The sequence below is a fragment of the Oryx dammah genome, unplaced genomic scaffold (assembly GCF_014754425.2).
Source record: "Oryx dammah isolate SB20612 unplaced genomic scaffold, SCBI_Odam_1.1 HiC_scaffold_18, whole genome shotgun sequence".
Taxonomy (NCBI): Eukaryota; Metazoa; Chordata; class Mammalia; order Artiodactyla; family Bovidae; genus Oryx; species Oryx dammah.
Window position 1 is genome coordinate 78,006,012 of NW_024070202.1, and position 18,044 is coordinate 78,024,055.

Below are 18,044 nucleotides of genomic sequence, written 5' to 3' on the forward strand. Positions count from 1 at the left end.
GAGGAGCTCAAAGTCTCATGAGGAAGACGGCTGTGCAAATAAAAGATACTCTGGTAGAAGTCTGGACAAAGGAGCAGAGGATGGAGCACTTTCCTTCTGAGGCCTAGGAGAGGGTACCAGGCAGGAGGTGGTATTTTAGCTGAGAATCTACGGATAAGCAGGAGTCACTGGTTGCATTAGTTGAGGATGTCCATTTTAGGCAGATGTAAGCAAAGACACAATTTATGCAGCCACGTGAAAGCAGCCACTGAGAGTGACTTCAGTAAAGTGTTGGAGGTGAAAGGTGGTGGAAGTACCACTGAAGCACATTGTGGACACTAAAAATCCATTTATTCAACACCCATGTTCACTGCCTCTTCCCCTGCCCTCCCCGTTGGAGTTGGGGAAGTGAAACATCAGATCTTCCCCAACAGGTGAGATACTGTGACAGTTAATAGGGCTTTTGCTGAAAAGGGCTTCTCCTACAGGATAAAAATTAACCTTTCAAGAAGAAAGTTTCTTTCTTTCTTTTTGCTTTGTTCCTACCTGGAACTTGGGTTTGAAGTTCTTAGACAGGAAGAGGAGAGCCATCTGCTGAGGTATAGTAGGAATACCCAGAAAGCTTGAGTCTCTGGGGGCTGTGCTCAGTAGTTGCACTGCCTGCACACCTCCCTCTGGACTTCCTGTTTGTGAGAAATATCACAGCTGGCCAGGCTTTCTCTAGTTCAGAGCCAGAGGCATCCCTAACTGACACAAGTGGTAAAAAATGCTGGGTCTTCGAAGGCTTCAAATGTTCTCCACTAGGGCTGAGACATCCACATTTGAGCACTGGGCACTCTAGGATCCTTTAGGGGCTTTGAAAATACAGCTTTGCAGTAACACAAACCACATTGTTTTAAATCACAGCTCAGCCAGTTACTCTTCTGGTTAACTTGAGAAAGCAAGTGAAACAAGCTCAGTCTGAGCCTTGTGAGGGAGACACGTGGTAGAACTTATTTTGGGATGCAAACCTTCGCCACAGCATGCTGGAAAGACCTGAGTAGGTCAAAAGCAGAGGAAGAGAGAGAGTTTGCTATGTCCTTGCAGAGCAAAATAAATCTGAACTAAAGATTCAGAAATTGTTTCAGAACCTAAAGTGAATCTAGTTGACATTTTTAGCCAAAACATATTCTGATGGTGCTGGATTTTATAAATGCTTTCTGAGACTTATAATACTTTTATGACTAAAGGTCTTAGTACAGGCTTCTCTAAAGTTCTTCAGAAGAAACAGGCTTTTTTCTTTCCGTGTGCCATAAATTTCTGTGGCATCTTGTATTCCCAGGAATGCAGTGAGAAGTCCATAAACAACTGCCAAAAATAGCCAGGAATGTAGGAACAAATAATTTAAGATTCATGACTCCATGCTAGTGGCACTATGAGTGCTTTCAGTCTGTTGATAACCAAAGTAGTAAGAAGTTCAAATACAACCCTATTTCCTTTATGGTCACCTTCTACAAAGCATGTGTGGTGCTCAGACATGTCCTGCTCTTTGCAACCCCATGGACTGTAGCCTACCGGGTTCCTCTGTCCATGGAATTTTCCAGGCAAGAATACTGGAGTTGGTTGCCATTTCCAGCTTCAGGGGATCTTCCCAACCCCAGACTCAAACCCAAGACTCTTGTGTCTCCTATGTTGGCAGGTGGATTCTTTACCACTGCACCACTTGGGAAGGCCCTATAAAGCCTAATTAAGCCTAGGAAGCAGAAAATGAAAAATCTTTGTCCCCAGATATCTACACTTTCTTGTCAAGGATGCTTGAAAGTTCTGCATCAGAGATGATCTACTTTGAAGAATAAAAGAAGAATACTGCCCAAAGTGAGTGCCTAGGACCATCAGCACCAGCCTGATAAGGATAATCTGATGCTCAGATTGAGGATAACCGATTTCTCAAAGTTACACAACTAATCACTGGCCAAGCTGGGATTTGAACCAAGGTCTGTGTCACTGCAAAGCTATACTTTTAACTCCTACATTATATTGCAGCACTTTCATGTCCTAAGCCTCCCTGTTCCTTAAGCCATGCAGTTTGCAGATTATCCCCTCAAGCTTAAGAAGGGAGCTAGGTAGTCAATGGGGGTGACGACTTTCTGCCAGGTCTCTCGGACAAGACTTAGTCACTGTGAGGCTGAGCCAGATGAGGCTTTGTTGAGGAACCTCCTTGTTCCCAGCTGGTGGAGGAGACACATGTAGGAGAAGAAAATCACCTTCATCAGACTTTCATCAAACTATTCAAAGCTCCAGCAAGTTGCCTAGCACCAACCAAACCAGGAAGATGGTGTGAATGATTTAAATCTATTTAAATTTATACCTATTTAAATCAAATAGTATGCAACCCCAGTGTTATTCTAGGGCTTATTGTTTTACCTGTCCCAGGAACCTGACAGTGTCAGAATCGCTGGAACTGGTCCAGACAGACAGTTTATATTTGTCATTCTCACTTAAGGGCCACACGTGTGGGAAGTGTGCGAGAACGCATTTCTTCCTGCTCCCACAGAAAGGCAGAGAGAGGCTGTTCTGCTTGCAGGTGCAGGCTCAGAATCAGATGAAGAGGCTATTACAGGTGTCCCCTCATATGCTGGGGGACTGGTTCCAGTACCCACCAAGACATAGAAACAACTTAAATGCCCATCAACAGAGGAATGAATAAAGAAAATGTGTTATATGCATATAATATAGTATTACTCAGCCATAAAAAAGAAAGAAAGAAAGGCATTTGCAGCCACATGGATGAATGAGCTTATCTACAAAACAGCAGCAGAGTCATAGACATAGAAAACAAATTTATGGTTACCAGGGGGTAAGGGAAGAGGGATAAACTGGGAGATTGGGACTGACATATACACACTGAAAGTGAAAGTGAAGTTGCTCAGTCGTATCTCACTCTTTGCGACCCCATGGACCGTAGCCCACCAGGCTCCTCAGGCTATGGGATTTTCCAGGCATGAATACTGGTTGCCATTTCCTTCTCCAGGGGATCTTCCTGTCCGAGGGATAGAACCTGGGTCTCCCGCATTGTAGGCAGACACTTTACTGTCTGAGCCGTAAAATAGATAACTAATAAGGACTTACTGTTTACCACAGGGAACTCTACTCAATACTCTAATGGCCTGTAGGGAAAAAGAATCTAAAAAAGAGTGGATATATATATAACTGATTCACTTTGCTATATTCTTGCTATATACTTGATTCACTTTGCTATAACACAACACTGTAAATCAACTATACTCTGATAAAAATTAAAATAAAATAAAGATAAAAAAATTCCACTTCATCCACTTAAAAAAAAAATCCCTAGGAGTTACAACCCAAAGAGAAGATGGCCCCCTTCTAGGACCAAGAGAACCATGAACTTAGCAGAAGAGTTTGGGGCTCCAAGAAGGGAGGGCGTAGCACATGGGCTCCATGGTCAGTCACTTCGCTTTGTCACTTAGGCCCCTTTTTCAGGGCCCGGGCACTCACCTCAGCCTGCCAGATGGGGTTCACAGTGTTGCCAATGATTTTGGATCGCCTCTCCTGTCCGTGGTGGGGGAGGGCAGGAAAGATGCTGTGCTTCCCAGGCTGAATAGAAATCTTCAGGTAAGGGTCTGGGTTGAAAAACATCCCTTTCTTCAACCCCATGGCCTGGAAATCTATAAAATAGAGGATATTTCAATTTTATGTGTTTTAGCAAGGTTAAAGATTATCTGTCCGTGGAATTCTCCAGGCAAGAATACTGGAGTGGGTAGCTATTCCTTTCTCCAGGGATCTTCCTGACTCAGGGATCAAACCCGGGTCTCCCGCATTGCAGGCAGATTCTTTACTGTCTGAGCCATCAGGGAAGGCCCAAAAGATTATATTAGGTTTTACACAAGAAGAGTCCATCTGAAACACGGAAAAAATGTTCAATCTTGAACCACCATTTTTCACCTCATTACAAAATATGGACTGATGTGTCTCTGGAACCCATTACATGGAACATTTACTGACACATATTAAATTGGTTTGGTAAGAACTGCCTGTAATAAATCAATACTGGCATTGTGGTCACTATGCTTTTCAAGAGAGGACTATGACCTTTTCTGGTTTGGACTTCTGGTGCTCCTCAGCCCGGTTGGGATGAGGCTGAGGGTTACCTCAGCAAACCTGGGTGCACGCTGAGGGAGGAAACCCATCTTGGAAAATTCAGTGGGTCTAGGTAAAAATTCTTCAAAGTGGAGACAGAAAAACAAGAGCTCTAGTCTCACAGTAAATAGGATCTTCACTGAATAAGGAAAGAGAGAATTAGGAGAAAAAAGAGAAAGATGAAGATTAAAAGAGTGAAGAGCAGGGGCACTGGAGGAAAGAAGAAAATCATGGCCTCCATGGAGCTAATGTACTTCAGTGAGGAGAGTTCTGAGGAGATACCATGCTGTCAGGAGGAAAGGCTTTGAAAACGGAGCCATTCCCTGTAATTGAAAGTATCTGATCATGTAAAATTTCATGCTGTGTGTAGAGGGGAGAGAGAGGTGATAGTGGTTTATGGCTGTTCTGCCAACAATCTGAAATCATCTTATATTTATTGGAAATAAATTTAAAATATCAAAAACATAATTAAAAATTTTGTATTATTAAAGTATTTTCCAAAAGATTGTTCCTACTTATACATAAGTAAAAGAAACACTTAAAAATACATTGTGTTGATTCTCAAGTATGGTATAAGTTGTGAGATGTTTGGAGGAATTTGTCACTGATGGAAAAAAGTACAGAAGTTCAGCTCAGTCATGTTCAACTCTTTGCGACCCCATGGACTGCAGCACGCCAGGCTTCCCTGTCCATCACTAGCTCCCGGAGTTTGCTCAAACTCATGTCTATCGAGTCAGCGATGCCATCCAACCATAGAAGTGAAAGAAAAAGATAAAAATACATCTGATTGATTCTCAAGTATGGTATAAGTTGTGAGGTGTTTGGAGGAATTTGTCATTGATGGAAAGAAATACAGAAGCTTTCATGTGAAACAATACTTTGAATTGATTCAAAGCAATCTCCATAACAAAACTGTTCTTCCTCTCTTGCATTATAATATACTGCTGTGAGGTGGAATAAAGGTTAGAAAATACAAACATCACAGAAATTTGCAAAACTCAGGTATCACCCATAGAAATGTGTGACAGCCTGAGTCTTCTCTCCTTAGAAAGGTCTGTTTGTAGGGTTGATCTTTCGCTAGTGTCGGGGGGGTTCTCATACCTCAGAACTGATAAGAACTCATCTATGTGCCCCAAGTGTTTGTGCAAACTACCTTGTTTACACTGAACACCTGCTTTCCTCTGGGAGTCTGGAATTTTAGTAGGTCCTAGGAGGAATTTGGCCACATGAGCAGCCCCCAGTGAACCTTGGACTCTGAATCTTTATTGAGCTTCCTTGTTTCCTTGGTGGCTCAGAAGGTAAAGAATCTGCCTGTAGTGTGGGAGACCTTGGTTTGAACCCTGGATCAGGACAATCCCATGGAGAAGAGAATGGCAACCCACTTCAGTATTGTTGCCTAGAGAATTCCATAGACAGAGGAGCCTGGTGGGCTACAGTCCATGGGGTCGCAAAAAGTCAGACATGACTGAGTGACTAAAAAATTTTTTGATAGATAATAATTCATATTTTTATCATAACTTGTTGCTGGGGAAAATGAACCCAAGCTGTACGATTCCAGTGGGAGAGGACTCATGGAAATTTGCACCTGGTTTCTTCCAGATTTCATCCCAGGTATCTTTTTCCTTTGCAATTTGCTTTTTCTCTTTTCAATGTTTTATAGTCATGAGTATGACAATACTCAGGAGTTCTCCTAGTGAATCATCATTTCTGGGAGGTGGTACTGGGGACAATGGCCGAGGATGTGATAGACATATAGATTTATTTACCATAAAATAATATGACTATCATCGCCTTCATCACCTCCACCACTACTGCCGGCCATTTATTGATTAGATACTAAATTCTGTGGACCATTCTATGCCCTTCAAATACATAATCTGATTTAATCCTAACTACAAACTCTACAAACTAGTTATTATATCACTAGTTTGAGGAAGAAAATATAGATGCTTCTGAGTTAAGTAACTTGAACAGGTTTTTATAGTTGGTCAATGTCAGAAATGAAATTTGAACCTGCCTCTTTGATTCCAAAGTCTGTGTTTTTAACCAATATGTGATACTACCTTTTTATAAAAATTCCAATTTTGGCATGGGTCAAATCCTTATGTATAAATAGGTCTTTTGAAAAAATTCTCTTCCATCAGACAACTTATCTAAATCTGTATAATATGTCTTTACCACATGTTTGATACCTGATAAGTCTAGTCATGCTTCATTGTTCTTGTTTTTTGTCCAAAAGAAAACATTTTTCTTTACTATTCATACATTTATTCTTCCAGATTAATCTTATTATTTTTTTAAAAAGCTGCTTCCAAACAATTGGAATTTTGATCAGAATTGTATTAAATTTATAGATTAATTTTGGAAGAAATGGGAACTTTATACTCAGGAGCATATATTTCTTCATATTTTCATGCCTCATTTCATGTCCTCCAATGAGCTTTTATAGTTTAAATTCAATTTGTATACTTATTAAAATATGTGTTTCACAGAGTAAAATGTTTGAAAACTGCTGTATTAAGGAGTCAATTAGGAGTTTAAAGAGTGCTCAGCTGGGAGTCTGTATATTCAGATTTTAGTCTGGAACACTCACTGTTGAATTTTATAACTTTAGAAAATTGATGTAATTTTTTGGGTCTCAATTTCTTCAACTCTGAGATTGTTGGAATGGATGTGTTTTATGATTTTCCAAAAGTAAATGATACATTAATGGCAGAATATTTAATTTTCCTCCATTTTTCCTGTATTAGGTTTTTGTTCTGATGATAAACATGATACACACTTATTATAACATTTTTAAATACAGAAGGAAAAGAAACAGAATTTTAAAGTTATTTCAAATTGTACTGCCTAGTGGCAGCCATTGCTAGATTTTTTTCTTTATTGTCTTTCAGGAATTTGCATAGTTGAGACCATACTGTATATATAAACATTTGTCCTAAATTTTTTTTTCTTTTGCCTGGATTATATAATAAAATGTCTGGTCCCATGTCTTTTAGAACATTTTGTATACATAATTCTTAAGAGTATATGGTATTTCATTATTTGACTCTGTGGTAATTTTGAATGTTTAAATTGTCTCCAGTACCTGTGGGGGAAAACCCTTTATTTGCATTTGTAATTTGTTGAGGTTGCAGTGTTAATTCTTTGAAAATTAAAGGGATAATAGTTACATAGGAAATTTATTACCACCAAGAAGTGGTAAAAACTGAATATATAAACAAGATTTGAAAAGTAAAACATTTGCATCAACAATCTTGCTTTGCCATGTCTACTGTATTCTTGAAATTTTCCATGATCTTTCTGCTTATTTTTCATTTTATATCCTAAAAAGAAAAGCAGTCCAATTATATGCAGTATCTCCAGTTTTTGAGTTTTTTTTTTTTTTTTAATCTCTCTGTATACTGGAGTGGATATTCACATATACTCTCAGATAAGATGCAAGGGTGAAATTCTTTGAGCCCTTGCAAACCTGGAGATGTGTTTCTCTTACCTTCTCACATAAATGACAATCTGGTAGGCACAGAAATCTTCAGCTAAAATATGCTGCCCTTAAAGCTCTGTAGCCTTTGCTTCATGATTTTAGTGTTCTGTATTATAAGACAAGTCTGAAATTAACATGAGGTTTATTCTTTTGTATCATGCTTTTTCCACTCAGATGGTTACTCTATTTGCATTTGAAAATTTCTTTTTAAAAAAGCATTTGTCTAGATGTTGCTCTCTGCACATACTTTTTTCCTAGTACGTGATAGTCGAATTTAAAGATGCAAAATTATATCCAGCTCAAAAAAATCTTTCTGCTATTATTATTTGTTCTGATCTTTCCATCAGAATTATCCATGTATTGCTCTGTATTTGTCATCCATCTTTTAACTTCCTTATCTTTTTAATGTCTGACCCTTCTATGTTTCCAATGAGAGAATCTCAAGTTGGTTTACCATATCATCGATTCTAATAATGTAGTGGTGAGTATGCTCTTTGCTGCTTTCTAAAATCTCTCAAAGCTCACTTTGAATTCAATGACTGCAATTTTCAGAATTTGTTTTAAATCTCTCCTTGACTATAATAGACAGAAAAATGGTCTCACACAAATGACCATGATCTAATTCCTGGAACCTGTGAATATGTCACCTTACACAGTAGAAGGGACTCTGCAGACATGCTGAAGAATCTTGACTGAGATGGAGAGACTCAGTGTAATGATAAGAGTCCTTATAAAGTGGAGGAAGGAGGAGCAAAATGAGGAGAAAAGTGATGTGACAGCAGAAGCAGAGACTGGAGTGATACAGCCATGAGCCAAAAACATGCATCAGACTTTAGAATCTCAAAGAGATGAGCATATTCTTGCTAGGAGATCCCAGATGGGAACCAGCCCTGCCTGTTGATACCTTGATTTTCGTCCCTTAAGATTCATTTTGGATTTCTGATCTCCAGAACTGTATGAATACATGTGTGTTGTTTCAAGCCACTAACTTTATGGTAATTTGTTACAGCAGCAATAGGAAACAAATACACTTGACTTTCTTTTAGCTTCAAAGACCTCCTTATCATTTTTCTTCATCCTAGGCTTCTTACCTGATAGATTTTACACTTTCCTGTGTTTTACAGAGGGTACAAGCAGACGAGTGACATATCCTTTACTTCTCCTCAGTAGATATTTGTGACAAAATACTTCCTTTTTCCTCTTGAGTGTTATGTCCTTCAACATTTTTTTCCCCATTCTCCAAACATTTTTTAGGTCCATGAGTAGGTTGTGTGTAGCCCTGGTATTGTCCATCTTTAGATAGTTTGGTTGTACAATGGGCTGCTGTTAGAATCCTCATCCCTACTTTTATACCTGGAGATGACTAGCATCTAGTTAACTTCTTTGATAATTTGTAGGTTTTGCTTAGTTATAGATTTGATGACCTTTTAAGCTTTCTTTGAGGCATGACATTTATCATGATACTTTAAGCAGTATTTACTTTTCCTTGACAGTGAGTTAAACACAGACATATTCAATTACAAAGTATTATATCTCTACTACCATTCCAGGTGTGCTTCTTTAGTTGCTCATTTTATACCTCCAGCCACATTTCATTGCTGGCAATTTTTGCCTTGAGATAACTGTAAGAAAAACGATATATTGGGGACCATAGGAAATGAACCAATCCTGATCCTTAGAAAGTAGCTTTTTGAGCCAAACTGGTGATGGTAGTGGGATGGTTTCATTTCCTCTGGTCAGTCTATGAGTCCATGTCTGCATGGCAGAGCCAAAAATGGGAACCAGTGAATGGAGATTTTGTCTCTTTCTGCAGTTCCATGCTGTCTATCCTGAATGGCATCCCTTGTAGACTTTAGGATTTTAGTGAGCTCTGGTTGGTAAAATTATTAATTTCTTACAGATAGTAGTTTTCCTGGTTTCTATTGTTTTTGAAGGCTTGTATAAATAATTGTTAGTTATCAATCATTTCAATGGGAATATAAGAATAACAAATCAGGAGTTGTTAGTTTTCTGTCCTAGTAATACAAATTATTGAGTTTTTTTCTTTTTTTAAAAAAAGACTGAGACAGGCACATTCTATTGATGAATGTGTGCTTTTTTAAGACTTACTTTCTTTTAGAGTAGTTGTAGATTAATAGCAAAATCAAAAGGAAATACATAGATTTTCCCATATACTGCCTGCTCCACACATGCATAGCCCCCTACCCCCATTCTCAACATCTCCTACCAGATTGGTACATTGGTTACAATTGATGAGCCTAGATTGACACATCATCATCACAGTGTCACTTTGATAGGAGACACTTTACCTTTCTTCCCCAAATCCATAATTTACACTAGGATTCACTCTTGGCACTATACATTCAATGGGCATTGGCAAATGCATTATCACATGTACCCATCATTACTCTCTCAGAGTCTTTTCACTGCCCTAAAAATCCTGTGCCCCACCTGTTCATCTCTCCTCCCCTCATCCCCTAGAACCACTGATGTTTCTATCATCTTCATAGTTTTACCTTTTCCAGAATGTGACAATAGTTGGATTCACATAGCATGAAGCCTTTCCAGATTGGCCTTTTTCGATGAGTAATATACATTCAAGATTCCTCATGTCTTTTCGTGGCTTGATAGTTCATTTCTTTTTAGCACTGAATAATATTCCATTATCTGAATGTACTACAGTTTATTTATCCATTCACCTACTGAAAGACATCTTGATCGCTTCCAAGTTTTGGCAATCATAAATAAAGCTGCTATAGACATCTGTGTCAGGTTTTGGGGGTAATTTCCAAGCAACGTGATCATGGGGTCATGTAGTAAGAAATTTTGAAAGAAACTACCAAAATGCGTTTCAGAGTGTCTGTACCATTTGCTTTCCTACCAGCAATAAATGTCAGTTTCTTTTGCTCCACATCTTTGCCAGCATTTAGTGTTTTCAGTGTTCTGGATTTTGGTCATTCCAATAGGTACATAGTAGTATCTCGTTTTAATTTGCATTTCCCTAGTGATATCCACTGGATCATAAAAAAAGCAAAAGAGTTTTAGAAAAACATCTATTTCTGCTTTATTGACTATGCCAAAGCCTTCGACTGTGTGGATCACAATAAACTGTCGAAAATTCTGAAAGAGATGGGAATACCAGACCACCTGACCTGCCTCTTGAGAAAACTGTATGCAGGTCAGGAAGCAACAGTTAGAAATGGACATGGAACAACAAACTGGTTCCAAATAGGAAAAGGAGTATGTCAAGGCTGTATATTGTCACCCCGCTTATTTAACTTCTATGCAGAGTATATCATGAGAAACGCTGAGCTGCAGGACCAGATGGCTTCACAGCTGAATTCTACCAAAAATTTAGAGAAGAGTTGACACCTATCCTACTCAAACTCTTCCAGAACACTGAAGAGGAAGGTAAACTTCCAAACTCATTCTACGAGGCCACCATCACCCTAATACCAAAACCTGACAAAGATGCCACAAAAAAAGAAAACCACAGGCCAATATCATTGATCAGCATAGATGCAAAAATCCTTAACAAAATTCTAGCAAACAGAATCCAACAACATATTATAAAGATCATACATCATAACCAAGTGGGCTTTATCCCAGGGATGCAAGGATTCTTCAATATCCGCAAATCAATCAATGTAATTCACCACATTAACAAATTGAAAAATAAAAACCATATGATTATCTCAATAGATGCAGAGAAAGCCTTTGACAAAATACAACATCCATTTATGATAAAAACCCTCCAGAAAGCAAGAATAGAAGGAACATACCTCAACATAATAAAAGTTATATATGACAAACCCACAGTAAACATTATCCTCAATGGTGAAAAACTGAAAGCATTTCCCCTAAAGTCAGGAACAAGACATGGGCGTTGACTCTCACCACTACTATTCAACATAGTTTTGGTCACAGCAATCAGAGCAGAAAAAGAAATAAAAGCAATTCAGATTGGAAAAGAAGAAGTAAAACTCTCACCATTTGCAGAGGACATGATCCTCTACATAGAAAACCCTATAGACTCCACCAGAAAATTACTAGAGCTAATCAATGAATATAGTAAAGTTACAGGATATAAAACCAACACACAAAAGTCTCTTGCATTCCTATACACTAACAATGAGAAAACAGAAAGAGGAATTAAGGAAACAATTCCATTCATCATTGCAACGAAAAGAATAAAATACTTAGGAATATATCTACCTAAAGAAACAAAAGACTCATATATAGAAAACTATAAAACACTGGTGCAAGAAATCAAAGAGGACACAAATAGATGGAGAAATATACCATGTTCATGGACCAGAAGAATCAATATAGTGAAAATGAGTATACTGCCCAAAGCAATCTATAGATTCAATGCAATTCCTATCAAGCTACCAAGGGTATTTTTCAGAGAACTAGAACAAATAATTTCACAATTTGTATGGAAATATAAAAAACCTCGAATAGCCAAAGAAATCTTGAGAAAGGAGAATGGAACTGGAGGAATCAACCTGCCTGACTTCAGGCTCTACTACAAAGCCACAGTCATCAAGACAGTATGGTACTCCACAAAGACAGAAATATAGATCAATGGAACAAAATAGAAAGCCCAGAGATAAATCCACATACCTATGGACACCTTATCTTTGACAAAGGAGGCAAGAATATACAGTGGAGAAAAGACAATCTCTTTAACAAGTGGTGCTGGGAAAACTGGTCACCCACTTGTAAAAGAATGAAACTAGAATACTTTCTAACACCATACACAAAAATAAACTCAAAATGGATTAAAGATCTAAATGTAAGACCAGAAACTACTAAACTCCTAGAGGAGAACATAGGCAAAACACTCTCTGACATAAACCACAGCAGGATCCTCTATGACCCACCTCCCAGAATATTGGAAATAAAAGCAAAAATAAACAAATGGGATCTAATTAAAATTAAAAGCTTCTGCACAACAAAGGAAACTATAAGCAAGGTGAAAAGACAGCCTTCAGAATGGGAGAAAATAATAGCAAATGAAGCAATGGACAAAGAATTAATCTCAAAAATATACAAGCAACTCCTGCAACTCAATTCCAGAAAAATAAAAGACCCAATCAAAAAATGGACCAAAGAACTAAACAGACATTTCTCCAAAGAAGACATACAGATGGCTAACAAACACATGAAAAGATGCTCAACATCACTCATTATCAGAGAAATGCAAATCAAGACCACAATGAGGTACCATTTCACACCAGTCAGAATGGCTGTGATCCAAAAGTCGACAAGCAATAAATGCTGGAGAGGGTGTGGAGAACAGGGAACCCTCTTACACTGTTGGTGGGAATGCAAACTAGTACAGCCACTATGGAGAACAGTGTAGAGATTCCTTAGAAAGCTGGAAATAGAACTGCCATATGACCCAGCAATCCCACTGCTGGGCATACACACTGAGGAAACCAGAACTGAAAGACAAGTGTACCCCAATGTTCACTGCAGCACTGTTGATAATAGCCAGGATATGGAAGAAACCTAGATGTCCATCAGCAGATGAATGGATAAGAAAGTTGTAGTACATATACACAATGGAATATTACTCAGCTATTAAAAAGAATACATTTGAATCAGTTCTAATGAGGTGGATGAAACTGGAGCTGATTATACAGAGTGAAGTAAGCCAGAAAGAAAAACACCAATACAGTATACTAATGCATATATATGGAATTTAGAAAGATGGTAACGATAACCCTGTATGTGAGATAGCAAAAGAGACACAGATGTACAGAATAGTCTTTTGGACTCTATGGGAGAGGGCAAGGGTGGGATGATTTGGGAGAATGGCATTGAAACATGTAAATTATCATATGTGAAATGAATCGCCAGTCCAGGTTCGATGCATGATACTGGGTGCTTGGGGCTGGTGCACTGGGATGACCCAGAGGGATGGTATGGGGAAGGAGGTGGGAGGGGTGTTCAGCATGGGGAACACATGCACACCCATGGCGGATTAATGTCAATGTATGGCAAAATCAATACAATATTGTAAAGTAATTAGCCTCCAATTAAAATAAATAAATAAATATATTTATATATATAAAGAGAAACACTGGGCTGGATGAAGCACAAGCTGGAATCAAGATTGCAGGGAGAAATATCAATAACCTCAGATATGCAGATGATACCACCCTTATGGCAGAAAGTGAAGAAGAACTAAAGAGCCTCATGATGAAAGTGAAGGAGGAGAGTGAGAAAGTTGGCTTAAAACTCAGCATCCAAAAAACTAAGATCATGGCATCTGGTCCCATCACTTCATGGGAAATAGACAGGGAAACAGTGTCAGACTTTATTTTTTGGGGCTCCAAAATCACTGCAGATGGTGACTATAGCCATGAAATTAAAAGACCCTTACTCTTTGGAAGGAAAGTTATGACCAACCTAGACAGCATATTAAAAAGCAGAGACATTACTTTGCCAACAAAGGTCTGTCTAGTCAAGGCTATGGTTTTTCCTGTGGTCATGTATGGATGAGAGAGTTGGACTATAAAGAAGGCTGAGCACCAAAGAATTGATGCTTTGGAACTGTGCTGTTGGAGAAGACTCTTGAGAGTCCCCTGGAGTGCAAGGAGATCCAACCAGTCCATCCTAAAGGAGATCAGTCCTGGGTGTTCATTAAAAGGACTGATGTTGAAGCTGAAACTCCAATACTTTGGCCACCTGATGCAAAGAGCTGACTCAGTTGCAAAGACCCTCATGCTGGGAAAGATTGAGGCTGGAGGAGAAGGGGATGACAGAAGATGAGGTGGCTGGATGGCATCACTGACTCAATGGACATGAATTTGGATAGACTCCAGGAGTTGGTGATGGACAGGCAGGCCTGGTGTGCTGCAGTTCATGGGGTCACTAAGAGTTGGACACAACTGAGCAACTGAACTGAAATGAATGACATATGATGTGGGGCACCTTTTCATATGATTATTTGCCATCAGTATAGCTTCTTTTGGTGAGATATCTGATAAGATGAGAAGATCTCTGGCCCATTTTTCAATTGGGTTGTTTTCATATTGTTGAGTTTTAAGAGTTCTTTGTATATTTTGGATTAACTGTACTTTATTAGATGTGTCTTTTTCAAATATTTTCTCTGAGTCTGTAGCTTGTCTTCTCATGTCCTTGACATTGTCTTTTGCAGAGCAGTTTTTAATTTTAATGAAGTCCATCTTACAATTTTTTCTTTCATGAATTATGCCTTTGATGTTGTATCTAAAAAAGCATTACTCTACCCAAGGTCATTTAGGCTTTCTCCTATGTTATCTTCTAGGAGTTATATAGTTTTGTGGTTTACATTTAGATCTTTGATCCATTCTGAGTTAATTTTTGAAAGGGCATAAAGGTCTGTGTCTAGATTCTTTTTTTTTTTTTTCTTTTGCATGTGGATGTCCAGCTGTTCCAGTACCACTTGTGGAAGGGACTATTTTGCTCAACTGTATTGCCTTTGCTCACCTTTCAAAGATCAACTGACTATATAGGGGACTATTTCTGGGTACTCTAGTCTATTCCACTTATCTATTTTTCTTTTTTTTTTCTCACAAGTACCACACTGTCTTGATTACTGCAGTTTTATTGTTAGTCTTGAAGTTGGGAAGCATCGATCCTCCAACTTTGATATTCCCCTTCGACACTGTGTTGGTTGTTCTGGGTCTTTTGCCTTTCCTTATAAATTTTAGAAATCAATTTGTCAGTTTTCACAAAATAACTTGATGGAGTTTCAGTTGGGACTGCACTGATTCTACAGATCAGTTTGGGAAGAACTGACATCCTTACACTATTAAGTCTTCCTATCCATGAACATGGAATATATCTCCATTTATTTAGCTCTTTGATTTAATTCATTAGAGTTTTACAGTTTTCTTTATAAATAGATTATACATATTTTGTTAGATTTATACCTAAGTACTTCATTTGAGAAGATGCTAAATAGAAATAGATTTGTGCTTTTAATTTAAATTCCATTTGTTCATTGTGGTAGACAGGAAAGTGACTGACTTTTTGTATATTAACTTTGTTATTATCACTTATCAGTGGATTTTTAGACACATGTTTGCTTTACTGGGGGCTCACTTAGACATGGAAAGCCCTGGTTTTGACTGTTTATCTTCCAAGGACACTCATGAACACTCATTCATTTCTTTGATCTCAGATCTCTGACATTAGTGGCCTGCAAACCATTTGTTGTTTTGACAATGAGCTAAAGCAATAGTTTTCAAACTGGGCTTGATAGAGTTCTAAAGCTTCATGCCATTGTGTCTTTGCAAAGAGCACTTTGAGTAAAATTGAGTGAATGGGGCTCTGAACTTTCTATATCATTTTTGCTAGAGCAACTCAGTTTTTCTTTATATTTTTAATTTTGAAGTTATTTTAGATTTAAAGAATATTTAGCCAATTTCCCTACTAACATATTCCAGAACTATGGTACATGATGAAAACTAAAAAAAATTAAATGACTCTTAACTATTAACTAGATATGATTAACAAAATTACAGGCTTCATTTGGATTTCCCTGCTCTTTCTACAGATGCATTGTTTTGAGCAGCTCAGTTTTTATCTGTTTTGCCAACTGGATTTCATGTGAGATTTTATTTAGATATAGGTCTGCTAGCTGCTTCTTGTCTCAGATTTTCCCTACCTCCACCTTATAAGTTCTCAATTACTGCTATTTAGCAATGGAGGAATAGTAGAACAGTAGCTTCTCATCATTTCATCTCATCTAAAGAATGCACCTATTCCTTATTGAACTCTCCAGAATATTTATGAGGTCAAGGGTAATTTTAAAATATATTTTAAAATTTTGTTTTACAGATGGAGAAATTGAGGCAAGAGGTTGAGTAACTTGTAGGTAAAAGTCAACTGAAGACGTCTCCTGATTGCTGACTGAAATTCTTATTTTTTCCACAAAGGCCTTCAGATGAGTAAAACATACCTGAGAGAGAAAAGCTGATCAGCCTCCGACTTCCTTGCCCTTGCACGGTCTCATCAGAACCAATGCTTTTAAAAATCTGTAAGAAGGAAAATGGGAGACAAGCAAAAGAAGCATTGAAATAGATACACTCCAATACAAACATTCTTAATCACAGTTCTTTCTATAACTATAGAATAGAAACACAGAAGTATAATGATATCATTAGGCAACTATCGATTAGAATAAGCTTTTAGCAACCTAATGTCTTTTCCAATAATAGAATGGGAAATGCTAGTGAGGATGAGGGGGTACTTCTCAGAGAAATGGAAATCAGCAAACATAATTAGTGTAATATCAGAGGTCCTTTATAACTACCTATGTAAATAATGCCTTTTAATATTCAAATTTGCAAAAGGTATTTATTAAAGCAGACCCTTAGGCAGTGAAATTGAGAGGTCAATAGATGTTTACTGTTGTAATTACAAAGTCTTTCTATTAGCAAAGTATAGTTAAAACTGTCATATCTCCATTTTTTCTGATCTGTACTACTATCTAGAGATTCTCAGGAAATTTTGTCTATTAGAGAGGAGCTGAGCATGACATTAAGAAGCTACTCTGAGGTCTCTTTATTTAACTGCCTTCCTGGGAAGTTTCAGAATACAGCTGTTAAATGGGTTATCTTCATTTAGTGAGAGTGAAAGTCATTCAGTTGTGTCTGACTCTTTGGGACCCCATGGACTATACAGTCCATGGAATTCTCCAGGCCAGAATACTGGAGTGGGTAGCCTTTCCATTCTCCAGGGGATCTTCCCAACCCAGGGAACACACTCAGGTCTCCTGCATTGCAGGCAGGGATTCTTTACCAGCTGAGCCACAAGGGAAGCTCATCTTCATCTAGTAGGTATTTGCAAATCAGGTTGCTAAAATGTTTTATTTTCCATCATTGCTCAACATTGATTTATTAATGGATTACTCAAAGCAGCTAGAGTTCCTGTTTCCATTCTCTTCTAGGCAAGTTTTACCCTGAAATGATTCTGAGTATATATTCAAAGGCAGAGTTACCTTTTCATATGTTACATATTTGGAGAAAATAATACCAAAAAAAAAATCTGAAAATAAAGCAAATCTCTACCAGGTCCACTTTTTAGAAGATAAGCTATACTGAAGAGGGGAAAAACATAAAACTCAGTGACCTCTCACTCAAAGTCTCTTTGTTGCTAGGTTGTGTGGGCTTAATCTCTCTCTGCCTGTCAGTATTCTTGATGCTGAAAGAGCTGTGATTGGATGTGACTGTCAATTTACTTTATTTGAGACTAAGAGTAATGACTGGGCATCACTAAGGCTCATAGTTTTGGCCCAAGGAGAGTCCAAAATGATTATTAGAAAACCTCTTTGTTAAGCAGGTGCCCCTGGTGGACTGCTATGCTTGGCTGCAGCTCATGTGCCAATCTTCCCAGTATGTCTGCTGTTAGGCCCACGTACAAGATGCATCTGAGGGATTCT

General features: G+C 38.1%; 1 protein-coding gene across 1 annotated transcript in view; it reads right to left on the minus strand.

Moving 5' to 3' along the window:
* The window catches only part of HECW1 (HECT, C2 and WW domain containing E3 ubiquitin protein ligase 1), a 264,354-nt gene that overhangs the window by 166,811 nt on the left and 79,499 nt on the right, over positions 1-18,044 (minus strand). Inside the window, exons 4-5 of the mRNA XM_040260566.1 lie at positions 16,563-16,638; positions 3,478-3,647 (exon numbers count right to left, since the gene is read on the minus strand). Of these exons, the coding sequence (XP_040116500.1) occupies positions 3,478-3,647; positions 16,563-16,638 (246 nt within the window). The remainder of the gene's footprint in view (positions 1-3,477; positions 3,648-16,562; positions 16,639-18,044) is intronic.